This window comes from Erpetoichthys calabaricus, chromosome 2, assembly GCF_900747795.2.
Source record: "Erpetoichthys calabaricus chromosome 2, fErpCal1.3, whole genome shotgun sequence".
NCBI lineage: Eukaryota > Metazoa > Chordata > Cladistia > Polypteriformes > Polypteridae > Erpetoichthys > Erpetoichthys calabaricus.
In genome coordinates, this window is record NC_041395.2 from 183,421,406 (window position 1) to 183,447,350 (window position 25,945).

The window sequence follows — 25,945 nt, forward strand, 5'->3', positions numbered from 1 at the left end:
AATCACCAACGTCAACAGCCTAACATTTTCTTTGTATGCGTGAGTATGGTGGAAAAGCACAGAGTGACTTTCAGTGCTTGTTCTTATAACTTGTCTAATATCTATCCAGAGCTGGTAGACTGCAAAATATTGCAGTCTTTCAAGTGGCACACACTATGAGGCAGCCTCTGGAATACTGTGTATAGTTTGGTCTCCATATTACAAAACAGAAACAGCAGACTTAGAAAAGTGCAAAATGCAATGTATAAGTTATGCAAAAACAACAAAGGAGTTGTACCTTTTCATTTGCAGCAAATGGGGTGTAAGAAGTAAAATTATGAAGGAAATCAGAACAGTGGATCCAGGCTCTTAACACTAGAATCCCTGAAGCCTATGAAGAGACTCTTAAACCTTAAACACCTTAAATCACACCTCTCCATCAGTGTCTTTTGTTTTGTAAATGTGTCAATCACCACAAGCAGCAATCAGCCTGCTATCCCATCCCACCCACCATCAGAGCTCATTTGGGGCAAAAAGATCTCCCAGCTCAAGTCTTCTTTATCTGCGTGTGAGGCCCTGTGAGTTGCACTGGGTAAATAATATATCGTTATTTCGAACACAAGCATTTCATGTGTGTTCCATGTCTACAACGATCGGATGACAGGAAATGCAAGGAACGCAAGAAATGTTGAACAACTACCTAAAATAGTACTATAACATGAAAAAAGTGTCTAACGGCAAAATTTTGACATGGAGTGTATAATGTGTGAAGACTGAAGTCCAAATATCAAATAAACGCTTTCACAAAAGGTATATGTACAACAAAACAAGTGCACTTGTATTCAAGAATAAAACTGAAGAAAAAGAAACCGGGTCAGGGTACGACACTGATGCAACCTCTTGAGTTGCACAGCGGTAAGAACTGCTAACTCACAATCAAGAGGTCCCAGGATCGAATCTGGGTGCCCTCCTGAATTACCCTTTTGAGAAGGAGCTGCTCTTATTGTTACTATTGTACAATAAAAGCATACATTTGATTTGAGTCTGTAACAGCTGGTGTAAATTTATGGTGCTTGTAAAGGTTAGCGGTTTGTTTTTGTTTTTTTTTAATTTATTTTGTTTTATTCTCTCAGTCACATTCACACTCGCCCCGATCTGACACTGCTGTTTACAAATAAAGATGTACTATAACAGAGGTGAACTCAGATAATAAAAAAAATCCTGGGACAAGACGTGACTTTTTCAGAGTGACACTTTCACGTACCGTGAGACAAGACTTTGTGCCAAGAGATTTAACCACAACCGGGGCCGGAAATAAAAGACAAAGAGTAGATGACAAAGTAGAACAATGTAAAGAATTCAAAAACTTTGACGCGATACACATGCATAGCAGGTTAGAGATAATTAAAGTACTAAAATTCGAAAGTCTCCTAAAAATGATAGTAAAGATTGCATTAGCGCAAACAAATGGAAATTATTACTCGGTGAAATAATGGAACAGTGAAAAGAGATATATATATATATATATATATATATATATATATTGTTCAGATTTAAACTTTAAGTAGGAGACTTACAGATCGTCTAATTCGTGTTGCCATCAGGGAAAAGTAGTGTTTCTTCCCAATGAAGAGGCGCATCCACGAGAATTAAAAGACACACACACACACATATATATATATATATACACAGTCAGGTCCATAGTTATTTGGTACAGTGACACAATTTTCATAGTTTTGGCTCTGTATGCCACCACAATGGATATGAAACAAGGCAATCAAGATGTGATTTAAGTATAGACTTTCAGCTTTAATTGATGGGGTTCAACAAAAATATTGTCTGAGCCACTTAGAAAATACAGACATTTTTATTTATGGCCCCCTTATTTTCAGGGGCTCAAAAGTATTTAGACAAACTAACATAACTATAAATATAATTATCATTTTCAATATTTGTTTGAAATTCTTTATAGTCAATGACTGTCCAAAGTCTGGAACCCATGGCCATCTCCAAGTGATGGGTTTCCACTTGAGTTATACTTTGCTAGGCCTTAACTGCAGCTGTCTTCAGTTGCTGCTTGTTTGTTCGTTGGAATTTCTGTAATCAGTTTTATCTTCAGCACGTGAAATGCATGTCCAATTGGGTTGGGGTCAGTTGATCGACTTTGCCTTTGACGAATATTCGACTGCTTTGCCATAAAAAGCACTTGGTTTGCTTTCATAGTATGTTTTGCATCATTGTCAATCTGTACTATGAAGCATCATCTTATCACTTGTGCAGCATTTGGTTGACTCCGAGAACATACTATAGCCCTATGCACTTCAGAATTCATCCTGCTGCTTCTGCCAGCAGTCATATCATCAATAAATGACTGATTTACATTTGCAGCCATGTGTCTACCATATTTCACAGATGATGTGGTATTCATCGGATCATGACCAATTTCTTCTTTTCTCCATACTCTTCTCTTTCCAACTTTCTGGTATATATTAATTTAAGTTTCCTCTGTCCAAAGAAAATTGCTCAAGTATTGGATAGGTTTTTAAAAAATGTTTTCTGGCAAAGTGTAATCTGTCCTTCCTACACTTGAGGTTTAAAAGTGTTTGCACCTTGTGGTAAACCCTTTTTTTACTTTCATGAAGACTTCTCCTGATTGTAGATTTGGCAATGATAGGTCTACTTCCCAGAGAGTGTTCTTGGTTCGGCTAAATGTTGTGAAGGGGTTCTTCTTCACCAAGGACAGAATTCTGCAATCATCCAGAACAACTGTCTTTTGTGGTTTTCCAAACCTTCTAGTGTTGTTGAGATCACCAGTGCGTTCCTTCTTTTAAAGAATGTACCAAATGGTTTATATGAACACTCCTCGAGTTTCTGCTAACTCTCTAAAGGGTTTATTTTGTTTTCTCAGCCTAATTATGGACAGCCTTGCTTGCATGGACAGCTCTTTGTACCTCATATTGAGATATCATGGTGAAAGCTTCCAAATGCAAATTCCACATCTGGAATCAATTCCAGACCTCTTACTTGCTTAATAGTTAATGAAATAAAGAGGGAACTACTCCCCACTAGCTATGGAACAGCTTGTCAGTCAAATCTCCATATACTTTTGAGCCCCTGGGAATGGGGGGCTACGCAGAAAAATGTCTGTCATTACTAAAAGGCTCATATGATATTTTTGTAAACCGCTTAAATCAGGGGTGGGCAAAGTCATTCCAGGAGGGCCGCAGTGGCTGCGGGTTTTTGTTCCAACCCAGTTGCTTAATTAGAAAAAAATCCTTGCCAATAGATAGATAGATAGATACTTTATTAATCCCGATGGGAAATTCACTAATTACATTTCATGGCTTGTTAGTGCTTTAACTCTGCTATGTCATATCCTAGATTTTTTTTCCATTCTAAGGATATCATCCAAATACTTTGAAGTGTAAAATGGATGGGTAATTCTCAGTCCTTCACTTTTTTCTCTTCTCTTTCCTTCCAAGTATTTAATTAAACCAAATAGTGCACAATAAATACACACAGGTGTAAAGGGTAACAAGCAAAATGGGTAACTGCTGGTTTCTTTTGTCATTTGCATCTTATTGCTAATAAGGAGCAATTAAAATCCGAGAATGCAGCTGTTTAAGGCTTAAATAAGCAATAAGGGTTCAAAATCTTAACGAGGGAGACAACTAAAATGAAGCAGAAGTGTTACTTGAGCAATAAGTGCTTCTTATTAAGCAACTGGGTTAGAACAAAAACCTGCAGCCACTGCGGCCCTCCAGGAATGACTTTGCCCACCCCTGGCTTAAATCAAAGCTTCAAACTTCAATCACATAAAGATTGCTTCATTTCAAATTCAATGTGGTGGCGTACAGATTGTGTCACTGTCCAAATACTTATGGACCTGATTGTTAATACAAAGTGGACTCACTCACTTGCTCACCGGCAAAAATATAACTTCCCATTTAGTTAAAAGGCTAACATTTGGCAGGATTGGATTGAATATCTGGGGCAACAGGCATTCACTAAGAAAGGATATATCGATTTTAAAGGGTAAACCATCCCCCCCATTAGAAAGACTAAATATCGCAAAGTCTCAAAAATGCTTTGACTGATTTGGTTGAAATTTGGTGTTATTATAGAAAAAAGCGGATTTGTGTTTATTTATTTTTCAATATTTTTTATATGGCAAGATTTTATTAATTTTTATTAATTATTAACCCAGCTACAGGGGAGACCCAAACCAGTATATTTTTTCATGTATGTCCCAAGCCCGGATAAATGGGGAGGGTTATGTCAGGAAGAGCATCCAGTGTAAAATTTTGCCAGATCAATATTCAGACAACAATACAGATTTCCATACCAGATCAGTCGAGGTCCGGGTTAACAGTTGCCACCAGTATTGTTAGCCAAAAGGGTGCTGGTGGAAATTGGGCTACTGTTGGCCAAAGAAGGTGAAGAAGGGGGTTTGAAACATGTCCAGAGGCAGAGGAGAGGAGGACGGTAAAGAGAATAGAACTGCAGGTAGGAACTCTGAATGTTGGCAGTATGACTGGTAAGGGGAGAGAGTTGGCTGATGTGATGAAGAGAAGGAAGGCTGATATATTGTGCATGCAAGAGACTAAATGGAAGAGAAGTAAAGCCAGGTGGATCAGAGGTGAGTTCAAATTGTTCTATCATGGTGTGGATGGGAGGAGAAATGGGGTAGGGCTTATTCTGAAGGAACAGTATGACAAGAGTGTTTTGGAGGTGAAAAGAGTGTCAGAAAGCTGGAAATTGAAGGTGTGATGACGAAGGTTGTTAGTGCATATGTCCTGCAAGTTGGGTGTGCGATGGATAAGAAAGATGATTTCTGGAGTGAGTTGGATGAATTGATGGACAGTGTACCCAAGCAACAGAAAGTGGTGACTGGAGTGGATTTCAATGGACGTGTTGGTGAAGGGAACAGAGGAGACAAGGAGGCGATGGGTGGATATGGTGTCAAGGAGAATGAAGAAGGTCAGATGATAGTGGATTTGCGAAAAGGATGGACATGGCTGTGGTGAATATGCATTTTAAGAAGATCTTCCAGTAATATATCAGGTAGACAGTGATGTAATTATAATGTCTATAATTATCTATAATATCTATAATGTTTTTTTTTTAAATTGATGTGCTTTGGTTTGTAATTATTAATGGTCCGCATTGGTGGTTTTGGAAGTATGCGCAACATCCTGCTGAAGGTAATGGTTTGGGTATGGTGTGTGATCATACTTGGTAGGAGGACACCTATCAATGAAAAAGATCATCTATTTGGTTTTTTGTGAAACAACAAGTACATGACACAAGTATATTATATATGAAAAAGTATTTTTTCCTCATTAAAAAAATGATTAATGGATGGCTCTAGCAGTTTATTTGGACAGGCATGACCCCCAGGGGCAAGCCCAGAGTGATGGGTCTGACTTGTGAATCAAAGAGCACAGCAGTGGGAAAGAAAAAAGACGTTTTGAAGGGTTCTAGCTGTGTGTTTTACTAATGATAAAATAAGGTTACCATTTAAAATTACAAAAAAGCCAACCATGGAAGTGACATGCAAAAAAAAATCTGCAAAATAATGCAGCTTTGCATAGCACATATGTAGTAACTACATGCCAAAATTAGTGCAAATAAAACAAAACCATTCTTTCATAATACAATGTCAGTTTCTGCCTTTGAATAAGACATTTTTTAAAATGAATTTGAATTATATTTAAATAGCAACGTTCGATCTGACAGCCCTACAGGTCAGACATGCTGCATAACATATATCCTAAATCACAGCCTCTGCAATTTTCTAATCGCATTGTTTCAAATTGCAAATTCAATTTGAAATCAACTAATCATTCAGCACTAGTAATGTATATATACCTTCCACCAATTGCAACTTAAATTATCAAAAATTCTGCTTTATACAAAAGAGCTTATGTTTATTGGCCAATAACATGCACAATGTACACTTCATCTAGGGCTCTTGCATTATGCCAAAGGCTATAGTAATAAACGTCAGCACTATAAAAACCTGAAAAGGAATCATTTTGTATGGAGGTATGTGGAGTACATTTGAAAGTATTAAAGAGAAAGCCCATCAGGCATGTTTGTACTCAATTTCTTCAAATCACTATGCAAGAGTGTATTATGGGAGGGACACAGTCACTGCTGAATAGCATAATTATAAGATTTGACAGAATATTTAAACATCAGTATATCAGGGAGATGTAAAAAGAATTGAACACTTTCAAAACTGTATTACTTAGTAACTATGCATCCAACTGCAGTGTTACCCTTCATTTTTAAAAAATATTTGGCAAGCAAGAAAATGAAAAAAACACACTATGGCTGCCATGACAGCCACTGACAGTGTCTGAAATGAAACAGACCAAAATTGACACGTGTCATATGACATAATAGAGACATACTGTATAGAGCATGCATAAAATAAAGGAAAAACTGTGAGAGTTTCTTTACAAATTGCTTTTGACTACATGTTCATATGCTTAGTTGCTACATTTTTTTAAAGTCTTCTTTACACTGTAATATTAAAAACAATTTTGCATTCTGGACTAGGGTTGGGCAATACAGTCTTAAAATAATAATAGCGATTATTTTAACCCAAAATGTGAGTTAGTATTTCTTGATATTTTTTCAGCATATAGACATGTATATACATGTTTTCCATACAGAGTCCATATCCTGGTATATTTTGTCACAGTAATAATATGAAATATGAACAAAGGAAGGCTTTTAACCTTTTCATAATGATAATTTCATCAATAGCTGTGCTTCAAAAAAACTTTATATCTCCTCTACTTATATTTGAATTTCGATTGCATTTGTGTCTACTAGTGAGTAAGCATTTCTCTCTCTCCTTCTCTCTCCCTGACTGTTGCACCTAAGACAGGACAAAACTCCTGATTCATTACTGTGCTAATTACAGATAATACATGCATATATATCTGTATTATAAATTGTTTTATGATTTACATCATTTTTAATGGTTCCAAAATATGTATTTGAATATGTTTTTTCTTGTATTATGATCTGGCAACAGTATTATTCTCATGAAATGAAAATATGAAAAATGTTAAAACCACATGTTAGAAAAGAAATATTTAGCACTATTTTCATTTGGGAGAGTACGGATTATAAGCAGTGAGAGCAACTGGAGCACATCTTGGTCAAAATAATATTTATAAAAAACTAACTTAATAGGGAAATACACATGAATAAATAAATGTGTGTGTTTATCTATTCTTTACTGCATTGTGCTTTCATGTCTCTCTCTGTCCTGTAATGCAAGTTTGCCTGCTTTCTTCACCCATCCACTTCTGTAAGTGTCTTGTTATTAATTTGCTGCAGAATGCACTTCTTACTGAACAGATTAAGTTTAAGTAATAAACATTGATTAGTGGCTGTCAACGGAGTTATTTAATAATCTGATTGTCACAGGGCTCTGACTTTTTCACAATAATGGTAGCATCCTCCTCTCTATTCCTTTCTTATATGTCTTTGGTGTCAGTCTTCTCACACTAATGTTTAATAGGCTGTGAGATGAGAGTTGAGGAAAATTTACTATATTTTCATGCCATTGAAACAAAAATTCTCAGTGATGCATTAGTGATGTTGTTTGACATACTGCTGCAATAAAAAGAACCATAATAGCAGCGGGCATATCTCTTGGCACAGAATTTACACCAAGGATGAACTTTTGTAATTTTACTACACAATCATGTGGTGAACTATCAAAACGAAGAGTTTGTCCACTGCAGAGTACACACTACGTCATAGATAAGAATGATAAGCTGAGCACAAAGTCTTCCAAAACTACTACTTACTTCCAGTGCAGAAATTGCCAAAATGTTAGTACTGTACTGTTTTAAAAACTGTTTTTCAGTAACGGTATACCATGCAACCTATTGCCTAGCTCTATTCTGGACAGATGCTGCAATCCTTTGAAAATGCACATACAAATAAATACAAATACATATTGTTACAAACTACTGCTTTCTAAACCAATAAGACCATTACTGATACTATTTAGCAGGAAATCAGCATTATCAAATACCCACATTTAATATTGCTGATTGCCAAAAATCCACTATCTATGAGGAGGAATTTTACATTAACAGTGGATTTTTTTCTATTGAGGTTTCTGTTTTTGTTAGAAGTCTTAAAGTTATCATTGATTCTTCTTTGGAATGTATTCTATATGATGTTAATCTCACAAAAACTCCCTTCCATATAAGGAATATAGTATTTCTTAAATCATCCTTGATTTTGGCAGAATATTTAGCCCATGATTCTGTAACACCTAGGTTGGACTACAGCAATGCCTTATTGAAATGATCTCCGAAGTCAGTCTTAAATAAACTGTAGTGCATCCAAAATCCTGTTACTAGAGCTCTGAACGACACCAACTCTTGGGAACACATTCCCTCAACTTTGAGGGAAACTACACTGGCTGACAAATCATGTATTCAATACACGATAATCATACTGACTTACACATTTATGCATGATTAAGCACCATCTTTCTTATATTTTTCAGCTGTATCCTCTTGTCTACCAACCTCAGTCTTCAACTTAATCTTTTCTTCTTGTTCCTAATATTATGAAGAGTACTATGGGTAGAAAAGCTTTCCCAGTCTCTGCTCCAATTGAATGGAATGTTCTTCCTCAAAGTTTTCAGTTAGTTCAAATCACTGCCTCTTTTGAAAAGTATACTTAAAAATGTATTTGTTTACTAAGGCCTATGCATAAATTGATTTTAGTATCTTTTCAGTTAGGTATGTATTTACATACTTTGGATTTTCACATGGCAAGTTTAGTAGTATTCAATTTCTCATTTGTACAGTGTTTATATACAGTATATATTATATGATAAAATACAGAAAGGGTGAGATGACTATCTCCAACTAACATAGAGCAAGCTGTCTGATGGGTGACAATGCTACACAATAGAGGAAGAAAACAAAGATAACACCCAACACTCAGATTTCATGTGCAACCAAAAAAAAATAATGTATGGATTTTTGAATTATCACTTGCGAGTCTAACCCTTATTAATACTGTTAATTTGTTGCTAGCTGCACAGAAAAGGCAATTAAAGACTAGCTTTCATTTTTTCACAAAAATAGCAAATAACAACATTAAAGGAATTATCCATGAAAACATAACATTAAATATTTTTCTTAGTTGTCACTGCAAACAAAAGGGGATGAGTAAAAAAAATATATATATTTTTTAGGAGCATTATTCCTTTAAGCATGTATCACACTGCTTCAAATACAATGTGACCATAAAAGGGCCACTTCGGCTACCCGATTATTTTTAACTTTACATTCTGAAAGCAGGTGGTCAACACTTCATAATCTCTAAATTTTCCCACTGGCAGCTCCAACCTGAATGGGAACTTCTGAAATTTTCCACTGTTTATATAATAATGATTATAACTAGAAAATATTTTTTTTTCTTGGAGCATCTTAAAGTTTTTTTCTTTACTTCCTTAAAACACATTTCAGCCAGTCATTGCTTAGCTATGCTTCAGGCTTAGATCCAATAAGACCAACAGGCAGCCTTGACTAACTATTGTGAGGTATGGCCACAAGTCTTGCCCAACTGGGACGCCCTTAGCCAAGGAGATCCAGGAGAGAGAGTATACACAGGACATTATCTCCCCCAGACCACCAGGTGGCAACCCCCCTGGGGTGCGGAGGTTCTAGGGATTCCCACAGGCCCCTTTTCGTTCTGTAGCGCCGGCAATAGGTATTGCAGGGACTAGCAAGTCCTATTTCATGGGGCTCCTGACTTACATGGAAGTGCTCCAGGCCAATCATTTGGGACACCAGAAGAACTTCTGGCAATCACTTAAAAGGAGCAGCCTACCACTGCTATGAGAGGTAGAGTCAGGAGAAAAAAAGACAAAGCTTGCTGGAAGGAGTGGAGGCAGGGACAGAGAAGGCGAGAGAAAGAAAAGAAGAGGATGAAGGCAAAGGCTGCGAGTTGCATTGTGCTTTATTGCTGTGCTATAAAACTGTGGCTGAGATGTGGGAAACTGCACTCCAGAGCCTGTGTATGTCGGGTATTTGGGGAGCTGGAGTTCCCACTGGTGGCCACACTATATACAAACTGAGAAATAATGTCTTATGGATACAAAGCACACTTCTTCATTATCAATCACCTACTGTACAGCAGCGATACTAAAAAAATAAAATAAAGATTTAGTTTATTGACAGTTTTGACATGGGAAGCTTTTTTGTTACCTTTTTTCTGTTTTCATTTTCTTTCTTCCCTCAGTCTCCGGATCTTGTTTCTTTTTCAGTATTTCAAGGTGTTGCTTTTTTTTCTAGTTAAATGATTGCAAAAACATCTTTAAAATATGGTTACAGCAATTAATTTCCTTTATATTGCTGTTTATTAGACTGAATTCTAGACAAAAAATAATTTTACCATTGAGGCAGCAAACAGAATGGAAGTAGCACTACAAAACAACATAAACAAGCTTTAAAGGGGAGCCATACAACTTAAGAAAAAAAAATATAGTTATAATTATATTGTCACACTTAGATCACAAAGTTGCACAAGTTCATTCAGAATTTTCAAGAAACAGAAACTTTATTCGAATACAGCATAATAAAGCATAAACATTAAGCAGAGGATGTCTGGGGGAAGAGAGACAAGGCAGTGAGACAAAAGGACAGCTGTGGTGTGGACTTTTAAATGTTCGAAGCACTGCATGAGATGCAGGCTTGCAGCTGATCCAGCAAAGAGGAGATGAAAAAATGTGTTTGTTTCCCATTGAATCACTGTTTAAGAAGGGGTTTTGGAGGAGAGGCCACGTCCCCATGGGGCTGCATTCAGCATGTTCACAATATATATACCACAACGTTAAAAATATTAAGGATGAAAATGGAACATGCATTACTTTACATCATGTAGCAGTGTTCTCACAATTAGCAACCACATTATTAGGTACACTGGCTTGTTAACAAAAACAGCTGGTTCCTTCAGACAACCAATCATCTAGCTGTAATTCATTCTCTATTTTTTTATATGTATAGTTTACATACCTATGCACAGACACATATACACAATGTATAGCCAGAAGACATGGTGAAGAGGTTTAGCTGTAGTGTAACCAAGCACTAGAATGGTCAAATGTATGATCTAAGAGTTTTTAATCATTGTAGCAATTTTGGTTACAGATATTTTGGTTCCAAGATCTCAAATATTCAGCCTATTGGGATATCGATGCACAACAGCCTCTCCAGAGTATAGAGAATCTCACAATAAATTTCAAGTAAGGAGTGTATGGTTGCTGGGGTACATACCTTATCAACAAAGGAGGTAAAATGAAAACGGCTAGATAAATCTAAGCTAACAATAAGGATACAAATACTCAAATGAGAACTCTTTTAATAGGAATGGAGTGCAAAAAGCATAAAGTGTGTCAGTGTGTCACTATTAAGACCATGCTAACTAATGTGTCTAATTATTAAATAGTTCTTTTGAAAGATTTTTTGTCAAAATCAACTTTTGAATCTGCATATTAAAAAAAAATCCTTAAGCCTGGCAAAAAGATTTATGAAGAATTAAGACAAGAACATCCCCACTCACACAACTATATTATAACCTCCCTTATACCCAAAATCCTTCAAAGATTACATAGCACCAAGCAAACATTCTCCAAAACAAAGTATGGGGCAAACCAGGAAATCTGAAAACTTTGCAAACCATAGTTTTACTTTTTCAATAGATTAAAAATAAAAATCCAAACCCTCTCACTGCTTCTGAAAATCTCAGCACTGAATTCACCTGAATAATAAAAGAGCCATATTATTTTGTCAAACTGCCCATTTACTCTCCTTTTTATTTTTTTTCCACCTCCCTTTACTTGTCCAATCACCAGTAACAGGATTGTACTTGTAAATAAAAACTCATAGTAAGGAAATTTTATAAACCATGGCCACTCCAACTCACTGCCATTGATGTTTGCAGTCATACATGTCACAGTATGTTAAAAGAGGAAGGCCTAAGCGAAGATTTATGGATGTGGTGAGAGAGGACATGCAAGTGATGGGTGTAACAGAGCAAGATGCAGAGGACAGAAAGATATTGAAGAAGATGATCCGCTGTGGCGACTCCTAACGGGAGCAGCCAAAAGAAGAAGAAGAAGATCATTTCACCAAGTAGGTCAACTATTCTATCTTTTCTAATATATTGAAATTAGAATTAAGAACAGCACTGTTTGTATCAAAAATTAAATTCTAACACACCTTTAATATTTAAAATTACACTGCTCAAAAAAATTAACGGAACTTAAATCACCCATCAGATCTCGATGAACTGAATAGTCAAGTGGAAAATCTTTACTAAGCAGAGAACAAAGTAATGTAACAATAGTCAATGGAAACCAAATTCACTAACCCATTAAGGGCTGGATTCAACATCACACTTGAAATTGAAAAACAGAAATCACAGGGTGATCCAACTTGGATGAATTTCATCTTGGCAACTAAAATGTGCCTCAGTAGTGCGTATGCCTGTATACGTTTCTGATAATGTCTGGGTATGTTCCTGATATGACAGCGGATACTGTCCTGGGGGATATCTCCCAGACCTGGATTTGGGCATCATTGAGCTCCTGGACAGTCTGTGGTGCTACTTAGCAGAGTCGGATCCACCGATTCATAACATTCCAGAGGTTTACAACTACATTTAGCTATGGGGAACGTGTGGGCCAGTCAATGGCATCAATGCCTTTGTCATCCAGGAACTGCCTACACACTCTGGCCACATGAGGCCAGGCATTGTCCTGCATCAGGATGTACCCAGGGCCCATTGAACCATTGTAATTGCTGAGAATGGCTCTGAGGATTTCATCCTGGTACCTAACAGCAGTTATGATACCGTTGCCTAACACGTGGAGGTCTGTGCAACCCTCCAAAGATCCCCAGATCTTCACTGACCCACCATCATAGAGGATGATGCTGTAATCTGCATAATGTTCACCACTGTGTCTCCAGACTGTCCCACATCTGTCACAGTGTGAACCTGCTCTCAGCTGTGAAGAGAATGGAGCACCAATGCCCAAACTGCCAACTGTGCATTTTCTGGCAAATGCCAATCGAGCTGCATGGTGATGGGCTATAAGCACAGGTCTCACTAGTGTACGACAGGCCCTCATGCCACCCTCATAGAGTCTGTTTCTGACAGTTTGGTCAGAAACATGCACACCAGTAGTCAAGCTTCTGGGTTAATGCCTTTCTATGGCCCTGTCCAGGTCTCTTCGTGTAACAGCCCGTCTATGATATCTCCTCCACACTCTTGAGACTGTGCTGGGAGACAAAGCAAACCTTTTTCTGATGGCATGTATGGATGTGCCATCCTGGAGGAGCTGGACTACCTGTGCAACCTGAATCGGCTACTGGAACCGCCTCATGCTACCATTAGTGACTAGGACATTAGTAAAATGCAAAAATAGAGAAGAACCAGTCAGGAAGGAAAAGGAGAGGGCAATTGTCTGTGACCACAACCTGTAATCCCATTCCCTTTTTAGGGGTTGTCTAGCTGTTGCCTCTCCAGTTCACATGTTGTCACTTTCATTTGCACCAAAGCAAGTGAAGTTAATTCACAATCACTTAAGCTTCCCAACTAGATAGATTGATATCCCTGAAGCTTAACTGATTTGGTGTTGGACTGTGATGATTAAGAGTTCCCTTAATTATTTTAAGCATTGTATATATACGTATTCACATTATTTTAAGAATATAAATACATTTATGAATACAAATATACACCTAGAGCAGCTGCCAGTTTTAACTTATAAAGGAGCCTCCTCTTGCATTTAAAGGTAAAACTTATAAAATCTGTGCAAGTAACAGTGCACCGTTGTCTATGAAGACACAACACAAAGCAAAGTTGCAAACAACAGAGATAAGAACGATCAGATAGATGTACAAAGTACCATGGACAGAGATAAAGATGAGAGAACGGAGAGAAAGCTTTGGGGTGCAGACATTAATTGTTCTGGGGAAGAGAAACAGACTGAGGTGGTTTATGCAACAAAAACAATTACATAATGACAGTCAATCAAACAAAGATTGATTACTAAATATTAGATAGATCCCGCCCATGTGAGGGGATGATTCCTTACCCAGACGGGAGGCTCCTAGTAGGCAGACAGGCATCCCAGCCGGGGAGGAGAAGGGAGTCAGACCTGGAAGGAAGGACCAGAAGGGATGGACAGACAGCCCACTAAAGAGGGAAGATGTCGCTAGGGGCTTTTTACTCCCCCCAGATGCTAGATGGCAGCAGCCCATTTGGGAACCAGTAGGGAATTCTGGGAGATGTAGTCCGGAAATACAGCCACAAGGGGGCGCTGCAGGGAGTTGCACTTCCCAATTTATGGGACTTCCGTGAGAACCAGAAGTACTTCCGTCAGGCATTGCCCTGAAACCGGAAGTACTCCCAGTTCCATAACAACAGGGACCACACTCCTTTATCTAGGCGAGTCATAGCGAGAACAACACTCGACTGGAGGAGGGCAGTGCAGTGGTACAAGGAGAGGTATGGTGGAGAAAGAAAACTTGCTTATTTGTGCCTGTGCGACTTTGTGGAGGAATTGTATAATAAATCTTCCATTATTTGAACCTGGGACTTGGTGTGTTTAAGAGTTTGGGGCTTGTTGACACCCCTGGGATCCATCACAATCTCTAATATGCAATTCTCCAAATGAAACCAAAATCATTCCTCTCTGCCTTGGCAAAAAAAAAATCAATGCAGCACAGGATACAAAAAGGTTTACTTGGTAACTGTATCAAGTTAATTCATTGTAATTTAATACAGCATTAAACCAACTTAATTATACAAGCTTCAGATTTCTGAAATTAAAAATGACTTTATATTAAACATATCTGAGGAAACAGTAAAGAGCAGATATCTGGATGTGGGGCAGAAGGACAACAAAGACATTCCTTGATGCCCGAAATAAATTACAAGCATCCTTTGAAGGTCCGCCTTCAAAAAGTTATATGAGTGTGAGCACTGCCATTTCCTGAGGCAGTAGGGTGCTAAAGGTTATGTAGAAGGTGTGTAAGTGCAGCTTTAGCCAGCACTTGTGTAAAGTACAAACCACAAATAGGATTTAGCCAGCATCTGTGTTTAAAGTACATTTAAATATACAGTACACAGCGCAAAGAGTTTCAACTTCAGATTTCATTCAAAAGATACAAACACAAAGAATGCCTGAGTAAAGTGCATATGGATACTTAGAATACTTGCAGTCTGCAAGGGAAACAAAAAAATAGCTATTTAATCTTTTAGTTGTTTCACTTGATTTAAGGGAATGATCTTGAACAATGTGCCAGGCTGCTTTTAAAAGTTTTACTATAGTAAACACATACACAAGACCTTAATTACCTTTATGTCCACTTTGAGTGGGTTAGTGCACTTGATGGAGGATTTGATAATGGTCGACTGACCCAATGAATTTGGAGTAGACATCGGCAGCTGATTACCTTGCACGGTATGAAGGTATGGCTTCCCACGTGGGTTCATTGTCTAAAAATAAGGCAGTGGGACTGAGTAAAACAATGTTACCATAAAGTACACCAGAAAATATAGCCATATGGTTTTCGGCACACAGATACTTACACTGCAACTTTTGGGAACACAAACAGGCAAAGATTCCTTCACCTGAGTAACAGGCTTCTCAGCTTGACAGTCTTCTCCCTGAACTTTTTTCAACTCCACTATTGGCTGTTTGTAGCTTTGTCTCATGTTTAACAAAAATAAACCAAAGTTAAAGAACATGATCTGCTGGAATTACTATTTTTGCAAAAACACATTATTATAGGATATAATATATATTTGACATTGCAAGAGCTTTATCAATGATTTGTTCAAATGTATTTGTTCAAATGTAATCCATACGGCATCTGAACAGAAACAACCAAGTGTCAAGGCTAATCTGATAAATTCCAGCACATGAAGCAGCTTTGTTTTCTTTTGAAAACGTCAGTCAAGACTAATGCTGAACTCACCATATCTGGAAAACATATGTATAGCCATCGGTGCTTCAGCACATTTATGGGCTGCCAAAATGTGATGAGCTTGCAATACTTTGCAAATCTGAAACTGATAAAGAATTATTAGGGAGTCCTGCAATCCGTTAACCCCTTTAAATCCCAGTTGTGTAATCTGACGTCTTCAAAGCAACAAGGTTTGGGAACTGCAGTCGTTAAGTGGGACATACCCTTAGACTCAGGTGTAGTATGACACCAAACTAACCCTTCAATTACAGACTCAAGGAGACTCCACAGGGAAGCAGGCTTTAAAAACATATGACATGAACATCTAAATTCATGACATTACCCATAAATATAACATTTCAAAGCTTCTAAAAATCACAATGCTGATTAATGTGTGAAATCACTAACTGACTGCCATTTTTTATTATTTTATCAAGCATTTAGAGTGGGGCAGAGTGCTGGCTCTGAGGCTAGGGATCTGCACTGGCAATCCTATGGTTGCCGGTTCGAATCTTGTAAATGCCAAAAGGGACTCTGCTCTGTTGGGCCCTTGAGCAAGTCCCTTAACCTGCAATTGCTCCGTCCTGTGTATGATATTAATCTGCATCCATCCCTGCATGTAGGCCCTCCAACCTGCAAGGAAAAACTTGGGGCTTGGTGGCAAAATTGGCACTCCAGCCACCATAAAAAACCTCACACTGTTCCACTCCATCTGAACTAGTGTGGTGCTGAGGTGTTACCCGTTGCATGGCTGCACTCGGGTCCTAATCTGGATCCTGAGTTGGTTTGTCGTGTGATGGGTGCGGCAATGCGCTGTATCAGCGTGTGCTCCTAACCTCTCATTCAGAGTAATCCAATAAGCACCTCAATGGTGTTCTTTTAGATTATGTAATAAGTAAAAGAGCATAAGATGTGTAAACAAAACCTTTGAACACCTATAAAATCTGTTATTGCTTATTACAAAAGGGGAAAATCTAAATTTCTTATATCAAAAGTAAAAGCACTTACTTGGTGGAAGGGGACCCTTGACAAAAGACAATAATGCAATTGGAACTGCAGATTTCTTTTTACCATTCAAAAATGTTACTGAAGTGTAATATATAATATGTCTGTCAAATTACTTTAAGTAAGTTTTTTATACAAAGGCAAAGTTTGAGGTTTGATTGTAAAAAAATGGTTATTTATTTTACCTTGCACCAATTTTTGACATTGTTTTACACTTGGCTTGCTTTGCAAATCTGCTGTATTTTTGCAGATGTTTTTTCACATAATCTTTATCGTTGTGTTGAATGTTGAACTATTAGCTTGATACCTTCATTACTTACAGGAACCCCACTTCACAGGTTTGTAAGAGGTTTGTCGATGCCATTGCTTTACTTTTTGATTAACAGAGCAGGTATTCTAAATACAACTGTAATCTTCTGAACCCTAAAAGTACCCATCTACTTCTGATCCTGTATTGACTCACTCTTAAGACCAGTGATCCCAGACTGCTTAATGCTTTGATGTTCTCATTAACACAAATAAAAAATAAATGTCATAATTCTGTTTTTTATTATTTTAATAATTTGAAATCTCCCATGTAAAAAGCCTCTTCAGTTTCACCATTGCACATTTAGCTACCTTCACTAACATGTGTATGCCAATACAAGTGTATGCTGGCTTGACACAAAACGCCTAAAACAATGAGGTGTAATTTAAAATACTCAGGCCACTTTTATTAAAGTTTTGTTGCATGTGTCTTCTTTCGGCTGCTCCCGTAGGGGTTGCCGCAGCGGATCATCTTCTTCCACATCTTTCTGTCCTCTGCATGTTGCTCTGTTACACCCATCACCTGCATGTCCTCTCTCACCACATCCATAAACCTTCGCTTAGGCCTTCCTCTTTTCCTCTTCCCTGGCAGCTCTATCCTTAGCATCCTTCTCTCAATATACCCAACATCTCTCCTCTGCACATGTCCAAACCAACGCAATCTCGCCTCTCTGACTTTGTCTCCCAACCGTCCAACTTGAGCTGACCCTCTAAAGTACTCATTTCTAATCCTATCCATTCTCGTCACACCCAGTGCAAATCTTAACATCTTTAACTCTGCTACCTCCAGCTCTGTCTCCTGCTTTCTGGTCAATGCCACTGTCTCCAACCCATATAAAATAGCTGGTCTCACTACCGTCCTGTAGACCTTCCCTTTCACTCTTGCTGATACCCGTCTGTCACAAATTACTCCTGACACTCTTCTCCACCCATTCCACCCTGCCTGCACTCTCTTTTTCACCTCTATTCCACAATCCCCATTACTCTGTACTGTTGATCCCAAGTATTCAAAGTCATCCACCTTCGCCAACTCTACTTCCTACATCCTCACCATTCCACTGACCTCCCTCTTATTTACACACATGTATTCTGTCTTGTTCCTACTGACCTTCATTCTTCTCCTCTCTAGATCATAGCTCCAGCTCTCCAGGGTCTCCTCAACCTGCTCCCTTCTATCGCTACTTATCACAATGTCATCAGCAAACAACATAGCCCACAGGGACTCTTGTCTAATCTCGTCTGTCAACCTGTCCATCACCATTGCAAATAAGAAAGGGCTCAGAGCCGATCCCTGATGTAATCCCACCTCCAACTTGAATGCATCCATCACACCTACCGCAGACCTCACCACTGTCACACTTCCCTCGTACATATCCTGTACAACTCTTACATACTTCTCTGCCACCCCTGACTTTCTCATACAATACCACAGCTCCTCTCAAGGCACCCTGTCATATGCTTTCTCCAGGTCCACAAAGATACAATGCAACTCCTTCTGGTCTTCCCTAAACTTCTCCGTCAACATCCTCAGAACAAACATTGCATCTGTGGTGCACTTTCTTGGCATGAAACCATACTGCTGCTCACTAATCATCACCTCCCTTCTTAACCTCCACTACTCTTTCCCATAACTTCATGGTGTGGCTCATCAATTTTATTCCCTTGTAGTTATTGCAGTCCTACACATCCCCCTTATTCTTAAATATCAGCACCAGTACACTTCTTCTCCACTCCTCAGGCATCCTCTCACTTTCCAAGATTCCATTAAACAATCTGGTTAAAAACTCTACTGCCATCTCTCCTAAACACCTCCATGCTTCCATAGGTATGTCATCTGGACCAACGACCTTTCCATTTTTCATCCTCTTCATAGCTGTCCTTACTTCCTCCTTGCTAATCCGTTGCACTTCCTGATTCACTATCTCCACAGCATCCAACCTTTCCTCTCTCTCGTTCTCTTCATTCATCAGCCTCTCAAAGTACTCTTTCCATCTGCTCAACACACTCTCCTCGCTTGTGAGTACGTTTCCATCTTTATCCTTTATCACCTTAACCCGCTGCACATCTTTCCCAGCTCGGTCCCTCTGTCTAGCCAATCGGTACAGGGCCTTTTCTCCCTCTTTAGTGTCCAACCTCTCATACAACTCATCATACGCCTTTTCTTTAGCCTTCGCCACCTCTCTCTTCACCTTGCGCCTTATCTCCTTGTACTCTTGTCTACTTTCTACATCTCTCTGACTATCCCACTTTTTCTTTGCCATCCTCTTCCTCTGTATACTCTCCTGTATTTCCTCATTCCACCACCAGGTTTCCTTTTCCTCCTTCCTCTTTCCAGATGTCATGCCAAGCACTCTTCTTGCTGTCACCCTTACTACATCTGCTGTAGTTTCCCAGCTGTCTGGTAACTCTTCACTGCCACCCAGTGCCTGTCTCACCTCCTCCCTAAACTCAACATTGCAGTCTTCCTTTTTCAACTTCCACCATTTGATCCTTGGCTCTGCCCTCACTCTCTTCCTCTTCTTTATTTCCAACTTCATCCTACAGACCTCCATCCTATGCTGCTTAACTATACTTTCCCCTGCCACCACTTTGCAGTCTTCAATCTCCTTCAGATCAACTCTTCTGCATAGGATGTAATCTACCTGTGTGCACCTTCCTCCACTCTTGTACGTTACCCTATGTTCCTCCCTCTTCTTAAAATATGTATTCACCACAGCCATGTCCATCCTTTTGGCAAAATTCACTATCCTCTGACCTTCTTCATTCCTCTCCTTGACACCATACCTACCCATCACCTCCTCGTCTCCACTGTTCCCTTCACCAACATGCCCACTGAAATCTGCCCCAATCACCACTTTCTGTCCCTTGGGTACACTGTTCATCACTTCATCCAACTCACTCCAAAAATCTTCTTTCTCACCCACTGCACACCCAACTTGCACCTCCAAAACACTCTTGACATACTGTTCCTTCAGAATAAGCCATACCCCATTTCTCCTCCCATCCACACCATGATAGAACAATTTGAATCCACCTCCAATCCAACTGGCCTTACTCCCCTTCCATTTAATCTCTTGCACGCACAATATATCAAACTTCCTTCTCTCCATCATATCTGCTCTCTCCCCTTACCAGTCATACTGCCAACATTCAAAGTTCCTACCCTCAGTTCCACTCTCTTTACTTTCCTCCTCTCTTCCTACCTCCAGACACGTCTCCCCCCTCTTCTTCTCCTTCTTGGCGGTCATTGTTAACCCAGGGCTCGACCGATCCAGCATGGAAATTTGTATTGTTGTCCGCATATTGATTTGGCAAAATTTTACACCAGATGCCCTTCCTGACGTAGCCCTCCCCGTTTATTCAGGCTTGGGTCCGGCACAAAGAAACACACTGGTAAAAAGACCCTAATGTAATCCCGTTATTCATTAACCCCAGACACCCGCTTACAGCACTCCCCTGCTACAAACTTATCAAGTTGGTGTCCAAACACTCTACTTTATATTAGTGGCATTTTTGTTTATTTTTTATTATTAACTAACTGCATACCGTATGTCTTGTTTTCTTCAAAAGATTTCTCAAGGACCAAAAAGCAACTTAGATGGGGAAAAAAAAAAGTAATGACTGCACTGGGCGATTTTGTTTAATGGTCAGCATAAGCGGCAGTGTCTGTGGTTCTACTTCCTTTTTGACCATGTCACTTTGTGCGTACAGAGAATTTCATTTTGAGGAAAGGCAGCGTTTTCAAACATTGTTTCATTTGAAGACTGCATTATCCACAAAACAGTTTCCTAAGTGCTTCATGCTTTGTAGGAAAAAAAAGTTTAATAATAACAATAATAACAAAATATTAGTGTAGCAAAGCGATGTGCTATTGCACAGGACCCATAAGGATTTAAGCTCCTTTTTGTGTCAGAATTCATTTATGGCTGTCTGTCCTGACAAGTAGTATAGCGCTTTCAGTAGGTTAGAAAAGCATTATGAAATATAATTCTATTATTATTATTTCCTCACCCAGCCCTCAGTTGTAGACGGAAGACAAGACAATCGTGCAGATTCTTCCCTTTTATTGGGTGCACCTGCCCAGGTTGCTTTGATGGCTCTTGTATATAAATACCAGCCACAGTGTACCGTTAGGATTTTTTCTTTTTGGTATTTGTTCTTGATGTGGTTGCTGTATCTGCTGTCATTACTTTAATAATATTATTAATAATAATAATGTATAAAAAGGATGTGAAATATACACTTAATACTCATGAATTGTCACCTATGTTTGAATAATGTATATTTGACTATTTATTTATTTATAATTTAAATATTTTAACCTTATTTGTTGGCTAATTTGACAGTCCTGGTTCACACTAGTGTTTCGGCTAATGGTAATAAGCATTTTCTCAAACTCCAGTACACCAAACCAGGAATGCAATGTGTTTTGGACCACAAAAACATAAGAAAGGCTGCTCTGGTTGTAACTTGCGATTATCTGACGGACATCACCATATCTGAAAATCCTTTGCATTAGCATTATCAGGCAGCACATTATTGGCTGTCTAAATTTGGGAAGCTTGCAAAATTTGGGAAAAATTTAACTTTTATAAAAAAAACTGCACAAGTCCGCTAATTTGTCATCCATTGTGATTCCTAGTTGTGGAATCTGACATCCTCAAGGTCATGAGATCCACCAACAGCTGCTGTTAAATTTGACATCACCATTAGTCTACTTCACTTGCACTACTTCCATTTTAAAGACTTGCGAATGTGTGACAATGTTAGAAACTTTTCAACACATACACTATCTCAGAAATAATATTGCCATTTTTATTGATGTGAAGTTTTAAAAAAAGTATTTCTAATGTTTCAATACAGTAGTATTGAAAATGGTATCAAAAACTGATACATTTTAAAGTATTGCATCAAAGTTGGGAATTTCAATATCATGACAACCCTGCACACTAACCATTATTCCCCATCTAACTTTTCCCAGAGTCTGTGCTTTAACATTCCAAGAATTCTTACAGTACTTAACAGAGATAGCTGCATAGTTATAATGTACCTCATTGTTTGAAATTAACTGAAAGTATCGTTAGCTGGGCAGCACATTAGTAAGCACTGCTGCTCAGAGATACAGTTTTTGGGTTCAATCCCCCATGCATCAGCATTACCTTTGTGGAATTTGCATGTTTCGCAGGAGTATTCCTTTGAAAATCTCCAAAGATGTGCATATTAACTGGCAACTCCAAAATTGGCCTTGTGTCTGTGCATAATTGAGTGGGCACTGCCATGAACATAAATCCTGTCCACCACTTTTTCCTGCCTTGCACCGTGCTGTTGCCATAGGCTCAGACCCTATCATGACCATAAACTGGATATGGGGCAATGTTATGTTACACACAGTATGGCCAAAAGTATGTGAACACCCCTCCAAACTACTGAGTCAAGTGTTTCAGCCGCACCCATTATTAACAGGTTCATAAAATCAAGCACATACCCATGCAATCTTAATGACAAAAACTGATAGAAGAACATGTTGTACTGAAGAGTTCAGGGACTCTAAACATGGCACTGTCAAAGGATACCACCTTTGCCACAAGTCAGTATGTATAATTTTTGTTCTGCTAGATCTGCCCCAGGTCAACTGTTAGGAAAGCCAACATATTATTAATGCACAGGCTGTCCAACAAGCTCATATGGTATGATCAGATGTCCACATAGTTTTGGTCATATGGGATAGTTGCAAGCTAAAATTTTGTATTTTCTTGTAACATGTGTGGCGGACCCTGACCAGGTTGCCTCTTCTTTATATGGTACGGGGGAACAAGCATGGAATGAACAGTACCTCCCCAGGGACGCTACATGGCAGCCTCCCTGGGTGGCAGTGGTGCCTCGGATTCCTGCAGGGCTCCATGGGAGATGGAGTTCTCTACAACCCTGTTCAGATCCAGGGGTGCTGCCAGGGGGCGCTGCAGTGGTTCTTCTGGTACACCCAGAAGTGCAGCCGGAAATGGGTCATTAAACACCTGAAGCACTTCTAGGTGGGCTATAAAATGAGCCAGTAGCCACCACTCTGGGAGCGACAGTCGGGAGGAGGGAGACAAAGCTTACCAGATAGAAGTGAAGGAGAAGAGAAGATTATAAGTAGTGTGCGCTATTGTGCTTATTGGGACTGTGTTGTGCCTGTGGGAACAGGGAAGGTGTTGCCCACAGGCGAAGAAAAGAGAATAAAAAGTGTGCCTCTAGTGTCTGTCTGTGTCGGGTTAGGTGGCTGGCACACACCCTAGTGGTCTTGTTACACATGGTTATTTTACACTATTGAGAGGCAATGTTATTCAAGTTAAAAACATGGAGTAACAACACTGCTTATTCAGTGAACAGCAGCTTATGATTTCATTCAAAGTAAAACCATTAAAAAGTTGATTATGACATAACACCAAAAAAAACTTCCAATTTTCTTTCAGGTGATTAACAAAGAGCTGAATGTTTCTTCATAGGGACTTCTTTTTGTTTAAAAATCCCCCTAATTTTTTGTAGCAATGGGTCAGATGTAGTAATAGGCCAAGCTTATGAAGTATCACAATTTCACTTGTACCCTGTACAAGTGACTATAGTGATCCTATGAACCTATCATTCTGTTAAAGCAAACACACTTTATTGCAGAATTTGTCAAAGGCTACTTCATTAAACAAAAACAATAATTTTACATACCTCAAACAATCTTCAAGATGGATATCTACATTAAAATAGAAGATAAAAACAAAGATTGTAAAGAAAATCAACTTATGATAATGTGTTAGAAATACTATTCTTATTCATATAGCAACTCTGCCAGAGACTGAACACGTGCAATCTGGAAGATCAACATATACCTCCTTCGCAATAGCCATGAGTTTAACAACCAGATGAGATACCAATAACTTTAGGCATATACAGTTCTACACTAGGAAAAATGAGTGTGCATAATTTAGTTACATTTGAGGAGATGAGTACGCTAATAAAATCAAATCCTCAAGTACAAAAACCAAACACCTGTCGACTAATACTTAGTGGAGACACACAAGATAGACAATATTACTAAGGAAAACATATGATGTTTGGAGTAAAAGTCAAAATATATTGTAATTTCTTACAAAGTGTTTTGTGAGCAGCAGGATGAACAACATGAGAAGAACCATACATTAAAATCTCAGCTTTGATATCTTGATTTGCACTTTGCAGTTTATTGTGGACATAAGTATTTACAGTACGTAATACTGTAAGATAAATGTGACAGAGGACAATTTTTCACTCGGAAGTATCACTGAACAAAATGCATGTTGGGTAGCTTGCAAAGGGGATGACTTTTAAAATAAATTCAAGTTACAAACAAAAAAAGTTGCTGGAGTATGTGAATTTCCCCTTGGGATTAATAAAGTATCTATCTATCTATCTATCTATCTAACAGCAGGACAGCTGTTATCACTGGTGGTTTAATACCTACTAGTTTGTGAAGTACAGTAATCCCTCGCTATATCGCGTCTTCACTCCATCGCGGATTTTATATGTAAGCATATTTAAATATATATCGCAGATTTTTTGCTGGTTCGCGGATTTCTGCGGACAATGGGTCTTTTAATTTCTGGTACATGCTTCCTCAGTTGGTTTGCCCAGTTGATTTCATACAAGGGACGCTATTGGCGGATGGCTGAGAAGCTACCCAACTTACTTTTCTCTCTCTCTCTTGCGCGGACTCTCTCTGATCCTGACGTAGGGGGTGTGAGCAGGGGGGCTGTTCACACACCTAGACGATACGGACGCTCGTCTAAAAATGCTGAAAGATTATCTTCACGTTGTTACCTTCTGTGTGCAGCTGCTTGGTGAAGCGACATGCTGCATGGTGTTTCGCATACTTAAAAGCTCAAAGGGCACGTATTGATTTTTGTCTGTCTCTGTCTCTCTCTCTCCCTGCTCCTGACGGAGGGGGTGTGAGCTGCCGCCTTCAACAGCTTTGTGCCGCGGTGCTTCGCATACTTAAGCCAAACAGCCCTATTAATTTGTTTGCTTTGCTTTCTGTTTCTGACAGCCTGTGCTCCTGACTTGCACTCCTTTGAAGAGGAAGATATGTTTGCATTCTTTTAATTGTGAGATGGAACTGTCATCTCTGTCTTGTCATGGAGCACAGTTTACACTTTTGAAAAAGAGACAAATGTTTGTTTGCAGTGTTTGAATAACGTTCCTGTCTCTCTACAACCTCCTGTGTTTCTGCGCAAATCTGTGACCCAAGCATGACAATATAAAAATAACCATATAAACATATGGTTTCTACTTCGCGGATTTTCTTATTTCGCGGGTGGCTCTGGAACGCAACCCCCGCGATGGAGGAGGGATTACTGTACAACATTATGAGAAATTTGTTCTCTTACTGTTGGAGAACTGAAGGCAATAAATGTATGAGCAGAAGCCGAACCTTTATTTTGGGAACTAATATGCTAAAAACTGGTAATGCGTAAGTGCTAGCATTTAAAAGTATTCAAAACACTACTTAATCCAGGATAATCACAAAATTAATAAAAAACAAGCTTTACATTTTCACCATTTAAATTACCCTAAGTTCTTGTCTATAAGCCGCGGCTTATCTAAGGAAAAAAGTTGTG

At 38.8% G+C, this 25,945-nt stretch overlaps 1 protein-coding gene across 1 annotated transcript in view; it reads right to left on the reverse strand.

Moving 5' to 3' along the window:
• Positions 1-15,195: 15,195 nt before the first annotated feature.
• LOC114645486 (inner centromere protein-like) overlaps positions 15,196-25,945 on the reverse strand; it is a 29,298-nt gene continuing 18,548 nt past the window's right edge. Inside the window, exons 4-7 of the mRNA XM_051922575.1 lie at positions 24,021-24,045; positions 15,634-15,754; positions 15,400-15,540; positions 15,196-15,264 (exon numbers count right to left, since the gene is read on the reverse strand). Of these exons, the coding sequence (XP_051778535.1) occupies positions 15,196-15,264; positions 15,400-15,540; positions 15,634-15,754; positions 24,021-24,045 (356 nt within the window). The remainder of the gene's footprint in view (positions 15,265-15,399; positions 15,541-15,633; positions 15,755-24,020; positions 24,046-25,945) is intronic.